Source organism: Pinus tabuliformis, chromosome 3_1 (genome assembly GCF_031772625.1).
Source record: "Pinus tabuliformis cultivar Carrire ecotype Pingquan chromosome 3_1, CPIR1, whole genome shotgun sequence".
Taxonomy (NCBI): Eukaryota; Viridiplantae; Streptophyta; class Pinopsida; order Pinales; family Pinaceae; genus Pinus; species Pinus tabuliformis.
Window position 1 is genome coordinate 442,158,069 of NC_142301.1, and position 25,042 is coordinate 442,183,110.

General features: G+C 37.6%; 1 protein-coding gene across 2 annotated transcripts in view; it reads right to left on the reverse strand.

Annotated features, from left to right (window-relative positions):
- Positions 1-25,042, reverse strand: part of LOC149187649 (AFG1-like ATPase family protein) — a 454,936-nt gene that overhangs the window by 220,648 nt on the left and 209,246 nt on the right. Inside the window, exons 7-8 of one of the 2 annotated variants that reach the window (XM_089411421.1) lie at positions 18,067-18,177; positions 17,419-17,541 (exon numbers count right to left, since the gene is read on the reverse strand). In XM_089411421.1, coding sequence (XP_089267547.1) covers positions 17,419-17,541; positions 18,067-18,177 — 234 coding nt within the window. The remainder of the gene's footprint in view (positions 1-17,418; positions 17,542-18,066; positions 18,178-25,042) is intronic. The other variant, XM_089411422.1, reaches the window with a different exon arrangement.

The window sequence follows — 25,042 nt, forward strand, 5'->3', positions numbered from 1 at the left end:
AAGGTTGCAGGCAAGGTATGAGAGGGATCCATAGCAGAAAGGTTTTTAAATCGAAATTCCACAGTAAAATCCACAGGCCAGGCAGCAAATCAAAGAAAATAGTCAGCAAACTGGTGGCCCAAAAACCCCTTAAAAAAATTTCAGAAAAAATTAATTAAAATGTCGAATCCAATTGCTTCATATTTATCAATGAAAACCCTTCAAAATTTTTCCTAGATTAAAAAAAGAATTGAAACCCTGGACTGCAAAATTGGATAGAATCCCTAAAAAAATGATGTTGATGAACCCCAGAGATCTAGATCCTACCCTCCAAGGCCTAGATCTAGACTCTACACAGTTTTCTTCTTCAGATCTGTAGTTGCACGAGAACAAGAAAACACCCAAACGATATATACAATGATAAAAACTAAACCCCAAAAACCCAAGTCAGAAAACCAAAATAATTTACAGAGATCTATGCACAGGAATGATAGATCTATTAGATCTAAGCAGTGCGAGTCCAACTCCACTCCCAGATCTGATAATCTAAGGCCCTCAACAACCAGATTTATCAATTTCGCACGGAACAAGAAAAAATAAAATTAAGTTTAAAGGAGATGCTGAGCCCAAAACCCTTCATGCATCACCAGAAGCAAAAAAAATATCTTATGATAAGCCCAGGATCAAATTAAGTTGGGCTCTTCAGAAAATACGAATCGGGAGTTGGCTGGTCCAACAAAAAACTTCCTCGAATGCTCGATGATCGAAAAATCAAGATTTTCCTACAAAACTCATTTCAGCCATCAAAATAGAGAGCGAGAAAATGATAATAAAATTCAGATAAATAGAGATACCTGCTATTGCATTCAAAATTTAGATTACCACTTAAACCCCAACGACTGAGCAAGATACCTATACTCAAATCACTCTTCAGAAGCTATTATCAATGGCTAAAAAATTTACACATGAAAAATGACACAACTTATAGTATTTCCACGAAAAGTACCACCAGCGAAGATTAACATCAAAGTCTTCCTTTATTATCTGAATAAAAATTACATAAGAGTTTTTCACTTAGCACACAACTCAGAGGTCGAATGAATTGACGACAAATGACTTCCTATCTAAAGATAAATCCTCCAATGGCTAGTTCGAGTGATCCTCGTCAAAGCAATCTCGACCGTTGATGAGGATCAAAATTTCTTTTAATCTCATCCATCGAAATTTTAAATTTTTGAGAAAATTCGAATTTTTCAATTAAATGCATTTTAATTAACTCAAAAATAAAATAAAAAAATTGAATTATTTTCCTCAAAATTTTGACTTTGACTTAACCCCAGGGACCAAGGGCTTAAAATTTAGCAAAATAATAAATTTACCTTAGTCCCAAGACCTCTTAAAATTCAATTTTTAAGGACAGACGAATTTTTGCCTTCAAAGAATTTAAATTTACCTATGACCTAGAATTACTTAAATTTATGGCTTAGGATTTTAATTAATTTTGGCCAGAAAATTTTAATTAATTAACCTATGAGGGGATAAATTATTTTTCCAACCCTCAAGACACTTTACATCATGATTTTCACATTTTTTACATCTCAAGGGGGGAAACCTATTTGCAAAAGACCCTCACATACTACCCAATTCTGTGACACAAATATAATCCGGCAGACCAAGCAATTTGTAATAAAATAACCTAACTAAATAGTTAGGATTATTCCCAAATCACTTTTACAGAGACTCGATCTAGAAAACTAAGACTCCCCTAAGATCCCAATGACAAAAACCATTCCGGCTTTGGGGTAAGGCTAAAGGAAAACTCTGCCAACCATCCAAGAATGGATCAGTGAGACAAAAAACCTCCCGGAATGTAGATCGTCACTAGAAAAGTAGGTTTACCTAGGTAATTACATACACGACCTGGATTTGTTGAGATTATTTACATTATACACATGCAGAATGGGTTTACATCATAAGATGATGATAGCTGGACAGCACGAACACATCGATCAGGCACTATCCCTTTTGCTAAAAACGGGGTGTACTGCTATGGGTCGTTGACACGTAATGGTCAACAGGACCCTAAGTCTAAACTTAAGAAATTAAAATGACTAATGGGTATAAATCTAAATTGTGGGTGAAACTTCTAGAAGAAGGCAGAGATCAAGTCAATATGATCCCAGTCATTGATTAGAATCTAATCTGGGTCATTGATTGATCAACGAGAGGATTATAAGAGGAGGCTTGATGGGCACTTGGAGAACACACTAGACGCAGATACTTAGTTACTCGAGTAAGATCGATTTTCTCACTAATCGAAGTTCAGCAAGAGAAAATCGAATCCGAGGGAGAGTTGTGGGTGAGAAAGAGAGATAGGGCATCAACATCAGTCAGGAGTACAAGGCAAGAAGACGCAGAAAAGGGAGAGTCAACACAAAAGTGTGATGAAAAAAGAGGCGGTGCCGAGCATGTTGAAACTGGGAATGTGTGAGCAGTCTAACGCTGGGCCAACGTGACGAACAATGGTGCAGGAAGATGCAGAGGGATTCAGAGGGCTGAGAAGCACTTCTCCTGGATCAAAGATTTGCCAGGAAGCACCTGTAAAGTTTCTCACTTTTGTTTTGTTGGTTGTATATTGTACAAGAGATTTTTGCTGAAGAAAAATAAAGAAACCCTCATCTGCTGCACCGATTTTCCCACATTGGGTTTTTCCGCGGACGATTGTCCAAAAATCACTGTGTCATGTGTTGTTATTGCATTCGCTTTCAGAATTTTATTTGTGAAGTCTGCAGTAGAATTTATTTTGATATTCATCGTAAGAACATAGTGAATAACTTATATCTGAATTAATAAGTAGAAGGAATAATATTATCACTGCAATAGGATTTCTATTTTGAAATTTTCACAAGCACATAGATTATATATGCCTCCGAAGTTTCACTGTAGCCCACGAATGTTCATTTCTTCCCAAATGCATCTAGTTTGTTTCTTTTCTCTTTCGGCACATAAAAGTATATGAGAAAAATTCTAAATAAGAAACATCAGGTTTCTTACCAGTGAATACTTCTTCGGGTGTCTTGAAGTCCAAAGCTTGATGTGGGCATCGGTTTTGAACATACACAATGGTGTTGGCAGCTTCTCCCCATAAGAACTTCAGAGAACCTTGATCATGAAGCATAGCTCGGTTAGCTTCGATGATAGTACGATTCTTCCTTTCGGCAACATCATTTTGTTCAGGAGTATAATCGGTTGTAGTCTCCCTATTAATGTCAGCATCTCTACAATAGTCTTTGAATTCATTAGACTCATATTTGATCCCATTATCAGTCCTCAGATCTTTGATCTTCTTCCCTATTTGATTCTCAACCAAGGCTTTGAAGGAGAGGAACCATTTGAATGCTTCATTCTTCTTCTTTAAGAAATAGATCCAGGCCTTTCGAGAGAAGTCATCCACAAAAATAGAATAATATAAATATCCACCCAAAGATATAACAAGCATCATGCCTGATAGATCAAAATGGACCAACTGAAGAATATCAGTGGTTTGAGGGTAAGGCTTTAAAATGAAGGTGAGAAAATCTTCGATGCCATAATTCAGATTGAAGAGAGGTGTCACAAATCATAGCTCCCAACAGACTTCCTCCAACCTGACTGAGACCTTCAACCCTGAATCCTAGTGTGAATGCATCTCTTGGATTCCTTTACCAAAGACGAACCTTCCCATCAAAGAATGATGCCTTAAAACCTTTATCTTCCATCACAGAAAGAGAAACCAAATTCTTTTTCAAGTCTGGTACACAGCACTTCTTGTAGGTGAAGGGTTTGACCTTGATTTAAGTGAAGAGTCACAGTCCCAATTCCTTTCATGGGATAGGTGGTATTGTCCCCAAGTATGATCTCCATATTTGTCTTCTTCTCAACCAAGTTTGGGAGAGCTTCTTTATACCCAATGAAGTGCCTTAAGGCACCACTATCAATCAACCAATGGTCCAACGTATCCGGAGGAGAGGCAGTGGAAAGGTGTAACGACCCATCTATAAATATAAAGAACGCAAGAATAATAGCAGGCATATGATACATACATATGATAGCTACATATGCATGTGTCGCATACACCGCACTAGTATTATATACTAAATTAACTATAAGTGCTAAATACCATGACACTTCTTTGAATAGAGGTTCTACTCATTCATCAATATTGCTTAATGTATGGGTAAATCTTAAAAGAGGACTATATAAATTATATATTCCAGATTATTGATAAAAATTATATTAATAAATTAATAAAATAAATTTTTAAAATATATATAAGAAATTAATTAAAAGGGGCTCTAAGTATAAAGTTATGATGTTATATTAAAAAAATATATAATAAAACAATGTGATATATTAAAACATAATGTTTATAATGTAATGTGATATATGAAATCATAATGTGATATATACAATATAGTGTTATATTAAAAGAATATTTTAATAAAAATATAGTATGATTTCAAAAACATAAAACATATACATTCATGACCTTAAAAGAGTTAAGGAAGGAATGCGTAAGGGAGGAGCGTGTCATCAGCAGGCTGAGCAGTGGGCTGCAGATGGAAGAGCGGCCACCGCCAAACAACAGGATAAAACCATGGGACAATGATTTGGGAAGGGGGAGGAAAAACAGAGGGAAGAATTGTGAAGGAGGAGGAAATCATCCACAGGAAGAGCTTGAGTGTTCTAAGGTTCTGGGCACGGGGGAACAGTCGGCTTCTGTTAAGAAGCTTACTGGATTGAGCAGCTAGGTTCTGCTCAGTTTGGCTGGGCGGATTCGGTCGTTTGGTAACTGTAGCAGCGCAGCCAGAGGCATCTTCAACCGCAGGGGCACAGGTAGGTACCTCAGCAGTTCTGTTAATTGATTTTGTAAGATTTCAGGAAATTGTTTACAAGTTCATGATATGAATCCCTTATTGTTTTTGCATCTATTTACGGTCTTTACAAAAGGGCATAAATAAGATAAAATTCATTTTGCTTTGCAATATTAATTTCATCATACCTGGAGTTTCTTGACTTCTTGGGAGGACAACCACCTCCATTTCGAGCAACAGGAGCATTCCTCTTTCCTTTGTTGTTGAACCTGTTGTTCCTCCAATTGCCATTGCCCTTGAGGTTGTTGTTGTTATTGTTGTCATCATCTCGTGGAGTATCCTTCTTGTGAGGACACTCTCTAGCAAAGTGGCCAAACTTGTTACAATTCCTTTTCTTCCTTCTTTGAATCCCTGCTTGAACCCTTGTCCTTGATTCCTTGGACTAGCATTGTTTCTTCTTCTAGAATGAGCGGAGAAGGTAGTAAGATTGTTTCCATTTCAGGGCTTGTCTCATTCCATCATCCTTATTTCTTCTTGAGTGCATCTGGCCAATAGTTCCTCATATCTCGGAATCCTATCATTGTTAAGAATAGTAGTGTTGAACACATCCCAATCTCTTGTAAGACCCCCAAGTACAATAAGGGAGAGTTCCCTATCACCAATGACTTCTCCAATAGATAAGAGATCATTCTTGATCTTGGTGATCCTCATGAAGTAGGATTGGATGGATTCTCCTACATCCATCTTGATGTCTTTCAACTTGTTCTTGAGAAAGAGAATTTGATTTTGATTGTTCACTTTGAACATCCCAGCTAGTTTTTCATACGTCTCCTTAGATGTTTCCAAATTAGAAGTATATGCAACCAAAGGCTTATGAATAGAATCAACAATGATCTTTTTAGTTGTTGTCTCACCTTTCTTTTTCTTAGTTTGAATAGCAATGGATGCATTTGAAGGAGGCTCGGTTATTCTTCCCTTGACATAGGCCATGGCATCATTCTCTTCCAAAGTCAAATCCAAAATCATCTTCCATGCATGATAGTTGGATTTGTCCTTGAGCTTGTCCTTGAAGAAAGATGTAGTCGTCATTGGGACTAGTTCCAAGTCCTTGTCCAACAGCTTCCTTTAGTGATTGCTTTGCTTCACTCTTGCTTGGGCTTTGTCTTCACCTTAGCTCTAATACCATGTTAATATTAGATAGCAATGATATGTTATATGCTTAAAACAATTTACTTCAATGTTTCTTTAGCAGTGCAATGACAAATTCCAATTATATCCAATAGAAATCACATTAACTTATAAACATTGACAGTAAATGCAGATAGAACATAAAATCATGTGCATAAGACAAGCAAAGACAAGAGGACACAAGATGTGGCGCATGCCAGGGACAAACCCCAATGTGGGGAAACCCTTTCATCAAATCTTTTTATTATTCTTCAATAGTTCAGCAGAGAGAGAGAGTACAAATATAAGCCCAAAACAGATCTGCTAAAACAGCAGTCAAATCAGCCCTAATCAGAAAATCAATGGTGGTCAATGTTGCCCAAAACATCCTCCAAACAGCTGTCCAAATCAACCTTCCCCGAGAGTCAAAGTCAGCTCAAAATCTTTGGTCAAACCCAGTCAAAGGAGAGAAATTCTTCTGTAATTTTCTGCAGTCAAACCTGAAGTCCACGCTGAAGTCAACCACCTCCAAATGCCTCGATTTTTGTACCAACGAATGCAACTTGGAGAAATCGGAAATCTAGCCCAAAAATCGAAGTCAACACAAGTCAAACACCACTCAGTCAATGTTGGTCAACGCTTGAAGTCAACCGTATGTTATGCCCAGAAATTCGGCCTCCTGCCACACGTGCGAAGAAGAAAGAGGAGTTGTCCAACCACACATGCAAAAATGAGAGAGAAGCCTCCAATGATGTTTGACCCAAACAAGAGAGAGAAGAAGATGTGATGAGATGATGATGTCCAAATGAGGAAAAGGTCTCTCCTATTTATACACAATGTTGAGGGTGAAGAGACACATTTGTTGGGCTTCATGAGCCTACATTTGATTGGAGTCGACCTTGACAATTTGTCCATAGAAGAAATAAATTCATAATTCCATTTCTGCTTGTCAGAATGAGATGATCTTTATATCAAAATTGTACCTCTCCGAAAGAGGAATCCATTGCAATAATCATCTCCATCATATGAGCTTTCCTAAGTTGGAATTTGGCCCTAGTTTTCAATTTTAACAAGGTGGACGAGGTTTGAGGCTCATTCTCATATTTTTTCTTGGCGTAACATTTGAGTTCCTCCCTCAACCAGTGTCCTATCAATTCTAGTTCTCCTCTAGTGGCGGTGACTAACAATGCCCTCCCAAATCTCAACACTCTCACACACAATGGAAGTTGGAACTCATGAACAACGAGAACTCTCTAGTAACTCTTCCCACTCAAGTTTTTAAAGTATGCCTTGTTTCTATGTTTTTGTACTCGAGGTTTTCTACCGATTGCATAACGTCAAGACCTATGAAATTCCCTTAAGAATATATGTTCCCAATAAGTTAAGAAATTCAAAAGCCATTATCCAGGTATGGCTTCTCTATTGTACAGGACACAAAATCTTTGTTCTCTTGTAGTGGCTCTAGGATGCATTTTTTCTATATAAATACAAATCTTCTAGATTGTGTAAAAAATAAATAAGATGAGGTGGCAAGTCGACATACCACTTGTCTCTTCCTTAAATAGGAGGGCTGTTAAAATTGGCAACTAGGGCCAAACTCCATGTGGGTCACCTCATTTATGGCAGTTGATAATTTTCCTAGATTCCTCTTGTTGAGAGGTGTAGGATTGATCTAAAGATCATCCAATTCCGACAAGTATTTATGGAGATATGAATTTATTTGTATTTACTTGACAAATTGTCGAGGTCAGCCAGCAATTAAATGTTTGGCACACATGCCCAGTGAATCATATAAATACAAGAGAGGTTGATTCATTTTCTCATCATCTCATCTCACTCATTCTTCTCTCTCTCTCCTTAGCTTTGGGTTATACAAGGAGCAGCTCACACGTGGGAAGGACGAGGATGCATTAGGGCAAGGAGGACACTGAAAGGAGGATGCAGAAATTGTTGAAGGTCTCTTTGACCTGCGTTGACCACGCGTTGACTCATCAAGGATGCGGTTTTGGTGTGGCTGCCTCTCCTAGGCAGGGTGCATATTTTGGCACAAAAATCGAGGCAATCCGTCCACAGGTTTGACCAACGTTGACTGCCCTAGTTTTGGGCAGCAAGTTGATATCAGTCAACAACAGTTTGACTGTGTTTTTGGGGTTGTTCAAGGGTTGTTTCTTCAGGTTGTTCGAGGGCTAGTTGACCAGAAATTGACCAAGCATATTGGAGGTCAGTTTCAACTCGTTTGACCAAGTTTGACTTTGTTGATCTAGGGTTTGCTGCTACTAATATAAAAGGACAAAATTCTCATTTTGTACTATTCTCTCTGCTGAACCATTGAAGATAAAAGAAGATTTGATCAAAGGGTTTCCCCACATTGGGGTTTGTCCCTAGCTAGCCACCACATCTTGTGTCTCTTGTCTTGGCTTGTTTTTCATTGATCGTTTAATGTTCTATCTGCACTTTACTTAATGTATATGTGATTGCTAATCTGTGGCTAATAAGAAGAAAAGAAGTAAATTGCTCTAAGCATAGAACATACCATAATTTAACAAGGGCCTTACCTAGATAAGTCGTTTGACGAAGTAAAAAGACTCCAATGGTCCACATACATCTCCTCGACAAGGATCACTCCACTCAATCACCTTAAAGTATGTGCCATAACACCCCAATCCATCAAATATCCCACTAGAAGATGAAATGGAATTGTGCATATGTTGACCACCTATTTAAATTAGCCCAACGGCTAGGGCGTCTCCTCAAAAATCTCCATAAACCTAGCCTCCATGCTATAATTATCATCAATGAATGTATCATACACTAGATCCATGCATGAGGGATATGTACTAGCATAGATCCATGTGCATCATCCCCAAAACTAGGTCTAGATCCATACGATAACGGGACGACCCCATCAAAGTTGTAATAAAGGGTAGTCAAACCTCAAGATGTGAGCAATAAAGGGACGACCCCATCAAAGTTGTAATAAAGGGAAGTCAAACCTCAAGATGTGAGCAATAAAGGGACGACCCCATCAATGTTGTAATAAAGGGTAGTCAAACCTCAAGATGTGAGCAATAGAGCAAGAATCAAGGGAGCACTCGACATTAGGAGGTGGCCAATCATGTCAAGAACACATCCCAATGCCAAAAAAACCATGTGAGCTACAATGTTCATCCATTCAAGGCCTAAACCATGCATAGCATCCAAACTATAGCGATTGGCAGGCTCCACCGTCTAGAAAATTGGGCAAAAGTGAAAGCACTCTCTCCAAATGATAAGCTAATATAATCAAGATGCCATACCAATACAAGAAATGCACACACATGCTAGGGTGCTCAATAACCAAACTAAATATCAGATATTAACATAGAAGCCAATGCAAATGTGGAGCACACCACCAAATAAGCCATCAGACATGATAATAATCCATACATGTGAAAAGTATGCCACATATCACGAAGGCATCAGACTATAAACGCTAGGGGTAATCATAAAGAATTCGACAACAATACAATTTCCATTAGAGTACCTCAGCACTCACCAGGGTGGTCAATAGATAACCTGTCACAATTCAACTCTATGAACAAGTGCACTGATGATATGTCCCAAGTGCATCGAATTCTCCCTCAATATTAAGTTATTAACTTGCAACCCTCGACTCTTTGAACAAGTGCACTGATGATATGTCCCAAATGCATCAAATGTTCCATCAATATTAACTTGTAAGCCCCAACTCTATGAACAAGTGCACTGTGATATGTCCCAAGTGCATCAAATGCTCCATCAATATTAACTTGCAAGCCTCTACCTAGTATGATGACAACGTTAAAAGGAGGTAATCCATAGTATGCATGCATTTGCATATGGAAATGATGGATCTGGAAATAAGATACTCCAATGCAGCCTACTTGGGCAAGGTCTTCAAACTGTAATATAAACTCATATAACATGAGGTATAACAACTACTAACAAATGATCCTCTATATGATATTAGAGCTTCTAGTTTTATCTAGTAATGTGAGTCCAAACATGAGGGATACGTACTAATACATATGCATGTGCATCATCCCCAAAACAGGATCAAGATCCATACATTAAAGGGACAAACCCATCAAATCTGCAATAAAGCATGGTCAATCCTCAATATGTGTGGAATAGAGCAAGAATCAAGGGAGTTCTCTACACTAGGGGGTGGTCAACCATGCCAAGAATGCATCCCAGTGCCAAAAAAAACATGTGAGCTAGGGTATTCACTCGTTCAAGACCTAAACCATGCATATAATCCAAAATATTGTCGTTGGTATGTTCCATCATCTAGGAAACTATGTGAAAAAGAGAGCACTCTCTCCAAATGATACACTAATATACTTAAGATGCCATCCCAGTACAAGAAATGCACACACATGCTAGGGTACTCAGTAACCAAGGTGAATATCAAATGAGTAGCATAGAAGCTAATGCAAATGTGAAAAAATAGGAGAAATGAAAAAAAAAAATACAACTTCCGTCGAAGTACCTCAGCACTAACCAAGCCAGTCAACAAATAAACTTTCATAATGGAAGCAACTCTATGAACTTGTGCATGGATGATATGTGCCACATATCACTAAGGCATCAAACTCTAGATGCTAGAGGTAATCATAAAGATAGGACAAATTGGAAAAAATACAACTTACATTAGAGTACCTCAGCACCCACCAAGGTGGTCAACAGATAAACTGTCACAATGCAAGTAACTCTATGAACATGTGCATTGATGATATGTCCCTGGTCCACTAAATGCTCCATCAATATCAACTTGCAAGACTCCAACCAATATGATGATAATTCCAAACAAGTGATAATCCATAATATACATCAACATTGCACGAAGCAGGGACGAAATTGGGACGTTTCTTGGAAGCGGGCACATGGAAGCATCATTTCCCACAAATCTAGGAAGCGAAGCGTCTCACATATATATATATATATATATATATATATATATATTGCATTTATATTCAAAAAAGCATCCCAATTACCAAATTAGTTGTAGAAGACATGAAAACATCCATATTTTTACATAAATCAAGATAGATATGGCATCCATGATTCCATTGTACATCAATGATTAATTATTCCAGCATCAACCACCTAGATTTTAGCAATTACAAACATACATCAAATTTTTAAGCATATTATAAAACATAAAGCATTTAGAAAGATAAAATCATCAAACATTCAAGTAACTTATCTAGCAAGTGAGCAACTGTCAACATTAGTCATGTCCAAATTTCAAATAATAATGTTTACCAAATAGGCCACTTCGCCACCACCAAGAGTCAAGTACACACTGAACTAGGAAGAGTAAGACAAAAAACTTCAAATTCACAACAAGCCTACAAGTCTAATCTATGATAAAAGTAGTAAATTGTGAATATATCTACTATTATCTCCTCCTTCACCACGAACAGTATGTGACAGTGGGCCTCCACGTGGTGGCAATGAAGAAGATGGTGCCTGTGGAAGTCGTGGCACTGAAACTGATGAAGATGGAGCCCTTGTTGTTAGTGTTGAAAGCATGGAACCTGGGAATCAAGGTACCAGAGGGGGTGGCATCTCAACTCGATCATCATCATCCTAGATAATAGCATCCTTTAATTGCTCTAATCGCAACACTCCATCCTCCAAATTGGGCTCCTCTGGATTTTTGTCTCAAACCGTAAGGTTTTTATTAGTCTTTGCATCATCACAATAATGTGACAACAATCGCAAGTTGTAGTGAACATAAACCAAGCTCTCTTCTCGGTCTAAATTTAACCTGTTCCTTTTAACATTGTGGATGAAAGAATAAGAGCTCCAACACTTGTATGCGGAAGAAGTGTTTACCACCTGTGATAGCACCTGCAATGCCAAAGTTTGTAGAAGTGGAGTAGCACCTCCATGCGTATTCGACCACTCAAAAGAAGAAAAAGTCTCTCGGTCTCTAATTGCATGCATGCTCCCAAACGGACCAGTGCTAAGTGTATAGTTGCTCAACTATTTCCATACCATGGCAGACTCCTCCTCAGCAAGGACTAATTTATCCAATGCTCTCATATAAGCCTCTAGAACCTCTGTATCTAGGTGTGGTTTTCTCCTGCCCCCCCCCAGGTGCTAGTGTTGAAAGCCATGATGGATGATAGTATTTAGGTGTAAGAACATATGCTAAAGAATACAATGGAATGTTTAGTATATTCCATCATTTTCCACCTCTAAACAAATATAATTGTACAAGGTGATATCTCTAGGCTCAACAATGTCTTTAATTTGCCACAACATGCTATCTATACACCTCCTCAATTATTGGCCAATTTGAATCTGCAAACTTGATCAGGTAATAAATTGGCTTGGTGAATTGCAAAACATATTCAATCTGTGACCAAAATAACATGTCAAGAATAGTGTACTTGGCTACATTAGAACCGTCTCTGTAAGTGTTAATTTCCTCCCATGATTTAGAGGTCACCATATTAGTTAAAGCTTGTCTCACCTTCAATGGCCGCCTAAAGGTGAGGTAATAACTTGCAAATATTGATTTTGCAAGTTTAAGCAACTACAACTTGGAGTAAGTGCCATAAAAGTAGTTTACCCCGGTATGCCCTCTAATAAATTTAATGAGTTGTTTCCCTCTCTTGTAAAGCTCATTAATCCATATACATTATTTATGCTTCACAATATCATGCATCAAAAGGTTCAGTGTGTGCACCAAGCACCCAGACCAAAAGACGTGTGGATGAGTATGCTCAATAACTTTTCCTGTTGCCTTACAATTTGATGCATTATCAGTGATACTGATCACTTGAACCACATTATTAGGACCAACATCTCTAATTGATTGTAATAGGAGATCTGCAATGTTTTGGGAAGTTGCACTAACGGAGGAGTCATGACATGTAATAAATATTGCACCACTAGCAGAAACACCAAGAACATTTATCAAATGTTGGTTTCTAATATTTGTCCACCCATCTGATACAATGGATACCCCACAATCCACCCACTCATTTGTAAAACATGTCAAATCTCTTTGAACCTTTGCTTTTTCTCTTTCTAATAACACTATTCTAGCTTTCTCATAGTTGGGGCTTTTGTATCCTTTTGGGGCTTCATTGATGGCCTTAGCCATATCATGCCAATAGGGAGAGAGAAGCACATTGAAAGGTACACTGCGAGCACAAAGAAATCGGACTATCTTTCCATCCAGATCATCCCTCCTAGCAACATTAAGGGAATCCCCTATTGTTCTACCTCCAGAGATTGCAGAAGTACCACGAGGAGATGAGCTACCAAATCTAGAGGTTGCACTTTGTTGACCTCTACTGGTCAACTTCCCATGCAGTACACCCTCTTTTCTTGGCAGAAAGGGGTAGCACCTGAACGACGTGTCCGTGCCAGCCTACAGTCATCAGCAGCTTGATCATTTCAATTGTAAACCCAGTCTGCATGTATGAATTGTAAATAATCTAAGCAGATTAGAGTCATGTATGTAAAATTGCCTAGGTGGACCTAACTTTCTATGATAATCTATGTCCTGGAAGGTTTTTTGTCTCACCGATCCATGGATCGGCAGAGTTTTCCTTCAAACCTGACCCCAAAGCCGGGATGGATTTTGTCATTAGAACTTTAGGAGAATCCTAGTGTGCTGATCTGCTAAATTATAGTTGTGTCGCAGAACTGGGTGTTTTGTGAGGGTCTGTATTAAGTGGGTTTGTCCCCTTGAGATGTAAATTGTAAAAAGTCATCATGAAATGTGTCTTGAGGGTTGAAAATGTTTTAAATCCCCTCGTGAGTCCTAAGTCCTAGGTCCTAGGTGATGTTTCCAAAGGCTTAGTTCGATGATCCATTTAAAAAATGAAATAAAATAATAAAATAAATAAAAACTAAGAAATTTAAAAATTTAAAAAAATGAAATAAAATAATAAATAATAAAAAATTTAAAAATTTAAAAAATAATAATAAAATAATAAATGATAAAAAAATTTAAAAATTTAAAAAAATGAAATAAATAAAAAATAATAAAAAAAAATTTAAAAATTTAAAAATTTAAAAAATAATAATAAAATAATAAATAATAAAAAAAATTTAAAAATTTAAAAATTTAAAAAATATGAAATAAATAAAAAATAATAAAAAAAAATTAAAAATTTAAAAAATAATAATAAAAAATAAGAAATTTAAAAAATAATAATAAAAAATTAATTGAATAAATCGACGGATGAGATCAAGAGATGTCTTGATCTTCATCAACGGTCAAGATCATTTCTACATGGATCATTCGAACTAGCCGTTGGATCATTTCCTTTATATAGGGTCTTAGCTGGTCATTTCAGATTCATTCGATCTGTGAGTCTAAGACTGAAGAAGCTCTCTTGTAAATCTGTTTCTGGTTAATAAAGGAAGACTTTGGGGTCCATATCTTGCTGGTGTTACTCTCTTGGAATGCTGTGAGATCATTTCATTTTTTGCATATGTTATTTTCAGCCATTAATATTAGCTTCTTATAGAGTATTGTGAGCACATGTATCTTGTTCACTTGCTGGGGTTTGGGTGCTGTTAGGGTTTCTGAAGTAATGGCAGGTATCTCCATTACTGTTTGAGATCTAGCAGCATTTTTGCCCTCTTTGTTGACGGTTGTTTTGAGCTGTGCAGAAAACATTTTCTGAAGGAATTTTGTGGGCGTTCGGGGAAGTTCTCGGCTGAACCAGCCAACTCCCGCAAGCATTTTTTGCTGAGCCCAGTTGGATTTGATCCTAGGTCTATCATTCGGTTTATTTATTTGATTTGCATGAGAAATTTTCTGAAGTTCTTCACAGTGACAAATCTGAAATTTTCGTTTCGTTAAAATATTTCCGTTCTTATTGCTGAATCTGGCTGTTAAGGGGCCAAATCTGTAAATTAATCAGTTGTCTTAGGGTTTCAAATTTTTTGCTTTATCCAGTTTTTATCAGGGTTTAGGGTTTTTAGGTTTCATTTTATCACATAAAAAATTTGGAAAATCATTTTTGCCAGTTTCAGTTGTTTTTCATGTTATATCTTAAGATCTGAATTTTTCAAGTCGAGATGCGAATATGATATCTAGTTAATGGTCTAGGATTCTCGTGGTGGTTTAAAGCATTTATCTTTTTTCAAAATTCTCAGTCGCTGGATATCGTTTGGTTATGTGATTTCGCTGATACCTTTTGATGACAAATGATTGCTGTTCACAGTTTATTTTTCTATATCTAACAAGTAATCATTTTAACAATAATCTCTTAAGGCACTGGTCTGCTCAATTAATCAAATCATTTTAGTGCTTTTTATATCGTATCTTGTGTCTCCCAACCAACTGGTCGACAATTGGTCTCATCATCTCACAGGGACTACCCCCCTTAGCCGCGGGAGACAGGCTTAAACGGAGGGATCGGGGATCAGAGTGACAGCCCCCGGTCTGAGCGTTGTCGTGTCAATCCATGCGACAACACACTTGATTCAAACTGAGTTTTTTGTTTCTTGCTTTTTTGTTTTGCAAGCTCCTCTATTTGGATGTATTTTCTTCTTTATTCAGTTGAATCGTTTGGACAAATTTGTATCCCCACGACACCCTTTTTCTCATTGCTGTCCATCACCCCACAAAGATGCCTCCGCACACGGGTATATGAACCACTATATCGTTTTCCTCCATGAAAACCATGAGGGCACAAAAAGTTGTAGCTTCCACCACCTTTTCCACCTTCAAGTTTGGTCACATAGTTCCACAAGGGTGTCAATGCAGCTTTCCCCTCTAGTGTTTCAGTGTTCTCTTCAGGTTCATCCCCTTCCTCTTTAAACCCTTCTTCCTCAGCATACATTGGGTCACTCATACGAGAACCACTATCCTCTTGTTCTTCTTCCCTTATATTCCTACTCCCCCTTGCCATCATGAAAACCAAAAGTGGAATGATACATAGAAGCCAAAAGAACACTATCTTGGAATATGAATATAGGTGGTGGACAACCTGCAATTAAATGAGCAAGAAGAAAGAATGGGAAAGAGTAGGAGAGGGAGGAGAAAAAATACAACAAACAATGACAGAAAAATGAGGGAGCTTGGCGTTTGCACTTACCTCTTTAGCTCTTGTAGATGGAATCTCTTCTTTACTCCTCCAAGCTCCTCCTGCTTCACTGCTCCTAGTTCCTCCTTCACTCCTCCAAGCTCTCCTCTCTTTCTCCTCTCTTCTCCAAGCTCTCCAAAAATACATGAGTGAGCAAATGAGAGGAGAAATTGATTTCTAATCCCTTCATTCTTTTTCCTAAACCAAGTTAAACCCACCCCCAACCATAATTAAACAAAAATAAAAATAAATGAAATTTGTGGGTCCGCACTGCAGAACCGGCCAGCAACCCATGAAAGCGGTCGTGATCCGCCCGGAGTCAGCCTTGATCCACAGCGGATCCACCCAGTGATCCAACCCCGGAACCGTGTCTCAAGCATATTGAAATGCAGATTGGGCCGGACAGTTCCCACAGACCAGGAATCGTTTTTTCCAGCCTGATCCGCGTTTCCGAATTTCCAGGACGCAATTCCGGGGCCAAATCACCCACGGATCCGTACGGGTCGCAAACGCGGGTTTTGATCTGGCAGGGGGCAGCGTTTCATGTAACACTGATATACATGCACATCATAGGAAAATGATGAATCTAGAAATAAGATACTCCAATGCAGCCTGCTTAGGCAAGTTCTTCAAACTGAAATATGAAATCATACAACATGAGGGGTAACAACGACAAACGAATAATCCGCTATATGATAATGGAACCTTTAGTTTTATCTGGTGATGTGAGCATATTCTACTGTTTGATGTTTTTGTCTTATTTTAGTTGCTTTCATGCTTACTTTTCAGGTCATTTAAGCATTTTACCATTTTTCACAATTTTCCCTACTTTTTTCTTCTACTGATTAAATTATTTGGAATTCTTGGCAACAAATTACCCTCCAAATTTTCAAAATTTGTTTAATTGAATTAATCTTCATATGAATACTGTCAAACTCAGCACGTAGGGGCTCTGTGCCTGCCAGGTTTCTGACCTGGGTCAGTCACATGACAAGGGCTCATTTAAACCACTAGACCACAGCCCAACAGTCATCCCCCTAAATTTTTCCAATATAAACAAAATACTACATGGACAAAAACAATTCAAAACAGGACGGTTAATGTACAGACCTGCAATATTTCATTAGTGTCAAACCCCACTGACCCAACCTAGATAGAGTTCCCCACTCCAGGTATCTAAAAGTCCTCAAACACTTGCTCACAAATAAAGATATTATAAACAAGACATCTTGAAAGACATATTCTGCTGCTTACAGAACTAATGATCATCAATAAAACATCTACCAGAGATAATCTGAAACAAGAAGCAAGAGGTTGAATAATTAAAAGTGCACCTTATCAAAATTTGTATGGGCTAATACACGACGGTAGTCAGTTTGACATCCAACCAATACGCTTCGACAATTTTGCTCCAGTTTTGCAATGAATTTAGTGAATATTTCCTTCTGCATACCATCCTACAGGGCAAACTTTCAAGGATCATGACACTAATTCAGATGTGAAATGAACGCATGCATGGCATTATCTACAAACATACATAGCAATGAAATTGATGACAGCAAACCTTGAATATGCTTTCACCTAACTATTCAATCAAGCTATATCCATACAATCTATCCACCTTGGCAATTACAGGAAAACCATTATAGTAATTTATACATGACAAGATAGCATTTAAAGAAGTAATATGCAACCATATCTAGCAGAAAGCGTACCTGAAACACAGAACAAGTCAAAGCATGTTGTGTGAAATGTGGTGATTTCCCTCCCAATGGCATTTTTATGTCAAATTAGTCAGCTGTAAGTTCAATGAAAAACTTGCTAAAATCGTATGGGCTAATATTAAATAATGACTAGACGAACAAATAACAAAACACCAAACAATTGGTACTGCAAAATGCACGTTGAATATGATTACACAAAATGATACATAAATTTGGTTTGACATACAAATACTGAATCTAAAGATAAGCTTAGAAAACCTGGTTCAAATCTCCTGGAGGTCGATTACTGGTTGCTATTAACACAGTTCCCCTGTTCAGTAGTCTAGTCATAATTCCAGAAAGGGCCACCACTGTGAATACATCAACTGCCTGTCAATCAAAATCAATTTGCTACCAGTTAATTCATTGCAACGTAACAACTTTTGGAACAAACTGACGGAATAGGAATTTCCATTTCCCAATGAACCAGTACCATGTTACCTTTTCTCAGAATGTTTTGCAATTAGATTGGGGTAAATTTTTGAGTTGCATGGTGCTCAGCAGTGTAGAAACAACAACTAGCAGTAGATTATGAACGTCATAAATATTAAATATCCTAATAACAGAAACTTGTATATCTGAAATTATATTGAATATTTAAGACACACAATGCCTGTACTGAGGCCCAGGGCATCTGTTATGTGTGCTTCCATCCAGTGGTTCAAAGATAATCCTCCACAATAAACAGTTTTGTCTGCAAATGCCCTTTCCAATAACCAAAACTTCAAGTGGAACAACACATTATAAAGTGTTGGTTTTTTGTGTAGCATCGGGAGGTATTGCCACATGCCTAAGTCGGCCTAGAAAAATTATGAAAAATTATATTAAAAAAAATTACTTTTGGGGCATCGAGTCAGCTCAAGAAGACAAGTCAGCCCAGCAAATGAAAGGGTGTGTCCCTTGGGGAATTTTATGCCCATTCGACTAGTATATCATATGGATAGATGATGTGACATTTCATTTTCTACACCAACAAAGAGCAAGGATTATTCTCATATGGAAGAGGGCAGCAAAGAACTGCAACTAAGCATGAAGGAGGCTGAGTGAAGCATAAAAACTGATAGCTTTGTAGACTTGAATGTAAAATACATGAGGTATTTCGTAATAATAATTTATTATATATAAAAATGTACAAGTGATGATTGTTACAATGAGGATCTGCAGATATATACCTAAGCAGGTGTCCTTTCATGACTAGGCATGTCTCTTCACTTAAGTAATGACTTCTTAACATAATCACTACTTGATTACTTAGTATTTATATTATTTATGTTCATTTATTTTGTTATGAATTATATTCATAGCATAGCCCTTCCCTTCGGAAGCTTTTGTTCTCAAAGCTTTAACGTTGTGGACTTTCTTCACTTAATGTTTGTTGCCTCGATGTATATAATCTGGATAATCTGGCCATTCTCTCGTCTTATAGCTCATTAGTAATATTCCCTTGAAAAAAAATTAATTTTTTTTAATACTGATTTTTTTTATATAATAATTATATTTTTTTTAAACTGAAATTTTCTTTTGTAATAATAATAATATTATTATTATTATTAAATATTAATTATTATTAAAAAGTAACTCTATAAAATCCTATTATAATTTAACAAAGTTAAACTATAATCCTTTTCTAAAGAACTTATAATTTTTTTACTTTTATTTTTTATTTTTTTAATTGTCTTGGACAGTCGTGTCTATCCATTGTGGACGTCTCACTATCTATCTATTGACTGTTGGTGACCAACAACTAAAACACTCAACTCACACGCTTTGCACGGGTCATCGAACCTTCATGTAATTATGACGATCATTACCACCAGGATTTCGAGGCTGGACTTGACGTGCATTTTCATCCTCATCTTGTGCTTGTAATTCCGCTCAAATTGCCTTCGTTGTTTTGGATTATCTACTTGATGCTTAGCACTTTCTAACCATGGCCCAAGTAGAAAATTGCTATCTGAAGCTAGAAGGATATCCATGTCGATTATGAGGTCCAATTTTTTTTTTTTTACTTTGAGTGTCTACTCTTTGAACATCCTTCTGGGAGAATGCTATTATAACGTCCAGGTAAATTTGATTAGCAAGTTTTGCTAATGCCTGTCGAATAATATCAACTAAATCATACCGTGAATATAGATTGTGGTGTATTAACTTAATGTATATATGAATGCTCCGATGTATTGAACGTAATAAAGACCACGGTGTATCGAACCAAATAATAACGCCACAGTGTAAAGCCCTGTTGACCTTTTGATCGGGCACGTCGTTTGACCTTTCAACCAGGTACATTGCTTGACGACCGGGAACGTCACGGTGTTTTAACTTCGTCATGGTCGGACGTGTTGTATAGCGTTGCGCAGCGGGAGCGAAGTGGACACCCAGCACCAGTCAGATTATGATGATCCAGGTGGTTGCGGTCAGTGGGTGTCGGAAAGCAACAAGGAAAAAGATTGCAGCGAACTGCAGACAGAATTGGGGAGCACAGTAGAGACACAAGTTAGTGAGCGGAATAATGCAAATGGACGGGGGGTTTGGGATGCTCAGTACAGGGGGACACAGCATGAGTAACACAGAGGGATGCAACAGATGTAAGTTTGATGACCAGTGAAAGATACGCACGGACAGTGGTTGCTTGGGAATTGTTTGTGCATTCAGAATAAGGGATTCTGTCTGTTCCTTAGTAGACCCAGATTCTGTCATGATAGTTATCAGATGAAGAAAATTTGCCAGCAGAAGATCCATGCATCCGTTGAAAAAAAGACATGATAATTCTGAGTAAAACCTATAAATTCAACCATTCGAGACATATATAAGGTCCTTCCTTGCAAGAGACAGCTACACTCATGCCTTCTATTTGAAACAATGTGACAGCCTTGTAAGGTGTGTCTGTAGAATAGCTCCTCAACCACCAAAAACCGCAATTGATTTAATTAATTGTTAAAGATATTGTCCTGCATAGCCGGAAGACCCAAATTCCCTGTGTCATATAAAGAGTCTTTCCATCGTGAAATTTCCTTGTAGTTCACCCGTTGAGACTCGATATCATCATCTGGATCACTCTCAAACTTTGCAGAGTTTGTTTCTTTAGGCTGAATAAATTTGCTAGTAGGCAGCAAATTGTAACTCTTTTTTGAACCTCTGGCCAATGTGTTTTTTGTAGCTTCTTTTGGCAAAATAGACACCTCATGACTTAAAGGGTTGCCATCTTCAGAACCATCAATGTCTTCTTCAACATATTCCTCATTGTTATGATATTGTTCATTTTCTTGCTTCTCAACATAGTCCTCATCCACATATTCTTCATTTGGATCAATTTCATATGGATCCTCATCTTGATCTATATCAGCTTCATAGGAATCTTCAACATTATAATCATCTACTGCTTCATCTTGTTTCGTTGCTTCATCGCTATCATCTTCCTTATTATAGATTTCTGCATAACCCTTCTTAAAACATGTTGTAGCTTCGGCACATGATTTTTCTAAACACTGAAATACTTCTTGAAATTTATTAAACTGCTCAATGCAACCAGGACGTGAACGTAATGGCACATTGTGTGGAGAACAATGTTCAAAGACCCGCATGATTATATTGTGCGCCATGGTTCTGATACCAATGGTTCTGATAACACTGAAGCATAAAAACTGATAGCTTGTAGGCTTGAATGTAATAATACACAAGAGGTATTTTGTAATAATAATTTATTATATATAAAAATGTACAAGTGATGATTGTTACAATGAGGACCCGCATATATATACCTAAGCAGGTGTCCTTTCGTGATTAGGCATGCCTTTTCACTTAATTAATGACTTCTTAACATAATCACTACTTGATTACTTAGTATTTATATTATTTATATTTATTTATTTTGTTATGAATTACATTCATAACACTAAGCTAGAAGGCAGCAAGAAACCGCAGGCCTGTTTGCCCAGATTGTTGACCAGCAATGATTTCTGATCTGTTTGACTAGTTTGACCAGCATTGACTAACTGAACTTTGGCCAAGTTTGACTAGTAGTTTGACTTGGATATTGGCATAGATTTCTAGACAAAATTATTGATTTGTAAACCTTATTGAAGAATAATTTCTCCTAACAAAAAGTTGTTGTGTTTTCTCCAAGGTTGGGTTTCCCAAGGTAAAAATATTCTTTATTATGCATGGTTCTCTTTCTATGATCTTTACTATTTCCGCTGCATTTATAGTTGATATTATGTGTATAAGTGTTCAATGATATCAATGGCATGAGATAAATTGATTGAAGATCATTAGGTAGTAATTATCAGATCAGAAAATTGTTTTTCTACTGCTCACCTTGTAAAAAATTCAACATGGTATCAGAGCCTTGTTGACAGAGCAGCCACTGAAATCAACTTAAGAGACAAGCATCCAGCAACCTAAATGAAATTTTGATCTCTTACCAAAATGATGCCAAGCCTCATCATAGAAGACAGGTTGGATGAGCTTTAGGGTCATGTGAAGGAAGTCATTCCAAAGCCAAAGGGAGCTGAGGAGAGAGCCAAGCATAAGAAGTCAAAAGAATATCTCTTTGTCTCCGCTCTTGAAATCAGGACTGCCAAAGGCAATGATTCATGCAGTAGCAGAATCAAGAAGTACCAAGAGAAGTTTGTGGCAAGAGGGTTCTCCCAGAAAGAGGGAGTGGACTATGAGGAGCTTTTTGCTATAGCCTTCAAATGGTCGGGTTCTTGAGCTTGAGCATAGACTCAGTAGAAGTGATTGATGGTCAAGAGGGAGGATTGTACAAAATTGTTAGGACATCCAACACAATGCCAGATGATCGGAAGAGCTTCCAGTTTTGAGGAAGCATACAGTAAGGGAGAATGGATGGAGCAGCTTTCCAAGAGGATGTCATGGCTTAAGATTGTCGGACTAGATGCATGTGTTGAGATTGTTAGACTCGATGCTTAGAGACGAGAAGCCTCTAGGAGAAATATGCCTTCTATGAGGGGACCATGCCAGACAACATGATAAGCTTTAATGACAGAGGGAGTAGCAGTAGCAGAGGGGACCATGCCAGACAACATGATAAGCTTTAATGACAAAGGGAGTAGCAGTAGCAGAGGGGACCATGCCAGACAACATGATAAGCTTTAATGACAGAGGGAATAGCAGTAGCAGAGGGGGCAACCAGGATTGCCACAAGACGAACGGCTTCAATGTCAGAGGTGTTAATTTTCCACTGTTCTATGCTTAGCATGATCACTTATTCCAATTGTTCTTCAATTAGTAATCATTTTTTTAATAAATTCAATCTTCCAATGACAGTAAGCAATTGTAGATAGAACAGTAATTCAAATGCAATAGAAGGCAACCAAGAACAAGAACAAGAGAGACGCAAGATTTGGTCAAAGACTAGGCGAAAACCCTTTCAAATTCTTCTTCAAATTCTGCACAGATCCATGGGTTAAGATTGTCGGACTAGATGCAAGGGTTGAGATTGTTAGACTAGATGCTTAGAGACGAGAAGCCTCTAGGAGCAATATGCCTTCTATGAGGGGACCATGCTAGAAAACATGATATGCTTTAATGACAGAGGGAGTAGCAGTAGCGGAGGGGGCAACCAAGATTGCCACAAGAGGAACCGCTTTAGTGTCAGAGGTGTTAATTTTTCACTATTCTATGCTTAGCACGGTCACTTATTCCAATTCTTCTTCAATTAGCAGAGGGGGCAACCAGGATTGCCACAAGAGGAACCACTTCAGTGTCAAAAGTGTTAATTTTTCACTGTTCTATGCTTAGCACAATCACTTATTCCAATTCTTCTTCAATTAGTAATCATCTTTTTAATAACTTCAATCTTCCAATGACAGTAAGCAATTGTAGATAGAACAGTAATTCAAATGCAATAGAAGGCAGACAAGAACAAGAACAAGAGAGACACAAGATTTGGTCAAAGACTAGCGGAAAACCCACAACAGGGAAAACCCTTTCAAATTCTTCTTCAAATTCTGCACAGATCCAGTCTGATCCGGACTTTGGCCATTGATATCCGTCAACCTTTTTGTCGTTGAAGCGTTTCGCTACAAGAATTTTGGAGATTCTCCATTCGTCGCCAAGCCTTTGGCCAATGAAAAAAAATATAAATATATTAAAAAAAAAAGTTAATGAAAAATTAATAAAATAAAAAACAAAAAAAGCATTATACATAAATATTTAAAAAAATAAAAAATAAAAATAAAAATTATATATATAATATACCTGAAGAAAAAAATAAAAATAAAAAGTCAAACTTATATATTGAAAAAAAAAAATATTTAAACACAAATTAACAAAAAAAAAAAATAATATTAAACATATAAAACAAAAGTTTATTAAAAACAAAAAATATATATGTGTGTGTTAAAAAAATAAAGAAAAACGCACGAGTTGACCAGCGACTATTGTCACAGCCCCCATTTCTTGTCGCTATTGTCGTCGATTTCCAGCGATAAGCCCGAACAGACCACCCACTACCTTTCGTCATTCTCATTTACAGTCGCAGCCTAAACACCGAAAGTTTATTTCGAGCCGAAAGACCCTTCTTGCAGACGTCACTTCCGCTAAAGCTACCATTCACATCCCGCAGCCACAGTCGCCTCCGCCAAGGCCGTCGTTCACATCCCGCACTACCGACAAGCATCACGTTGTCCTGCTTCACGCTTCTCAAATTTTATGCCTTGACAGTGTTGACCGTCGCAGCCATCGCCATCGTCCACTCGAACAGTTCTCCATTCTCACAGTACGGACTATGCCTGTGCATGCCATTGACCTCCCCCATTCCCACCACCCTTTAGTTTCCCTGGTCGTCATCACCAATGTTGTAGTCGATGTTTTTCATAGCCGCCTCTGATACAAGCATCCATTAAAACCTTGTCGTGTGCACCAACCGATCCTATCTGCCTCATCCACCATACTTGTTTCCATACAAATTGTTATCGATCTAACCATTTGTCATTGCCTTGTTTCCATTGTCCATAGCCACACCTCTCGGTCGTTGTACACCTTAGTGCCATCGAGTTGTGCCACTGTTTACTAACAACCGTTCCATTGGTTCAAATTAATCGCATATACAGTGGCGTCTCTGCCGTACGCTGCGATTATCAATTAATTAATTGAGTCTTCATTTTTCAGTATTGCTTTTTAACTTTTTGGAGTGGAAATTCCAACTTCTTAAAAAAGTAGTTAAAATTACCAA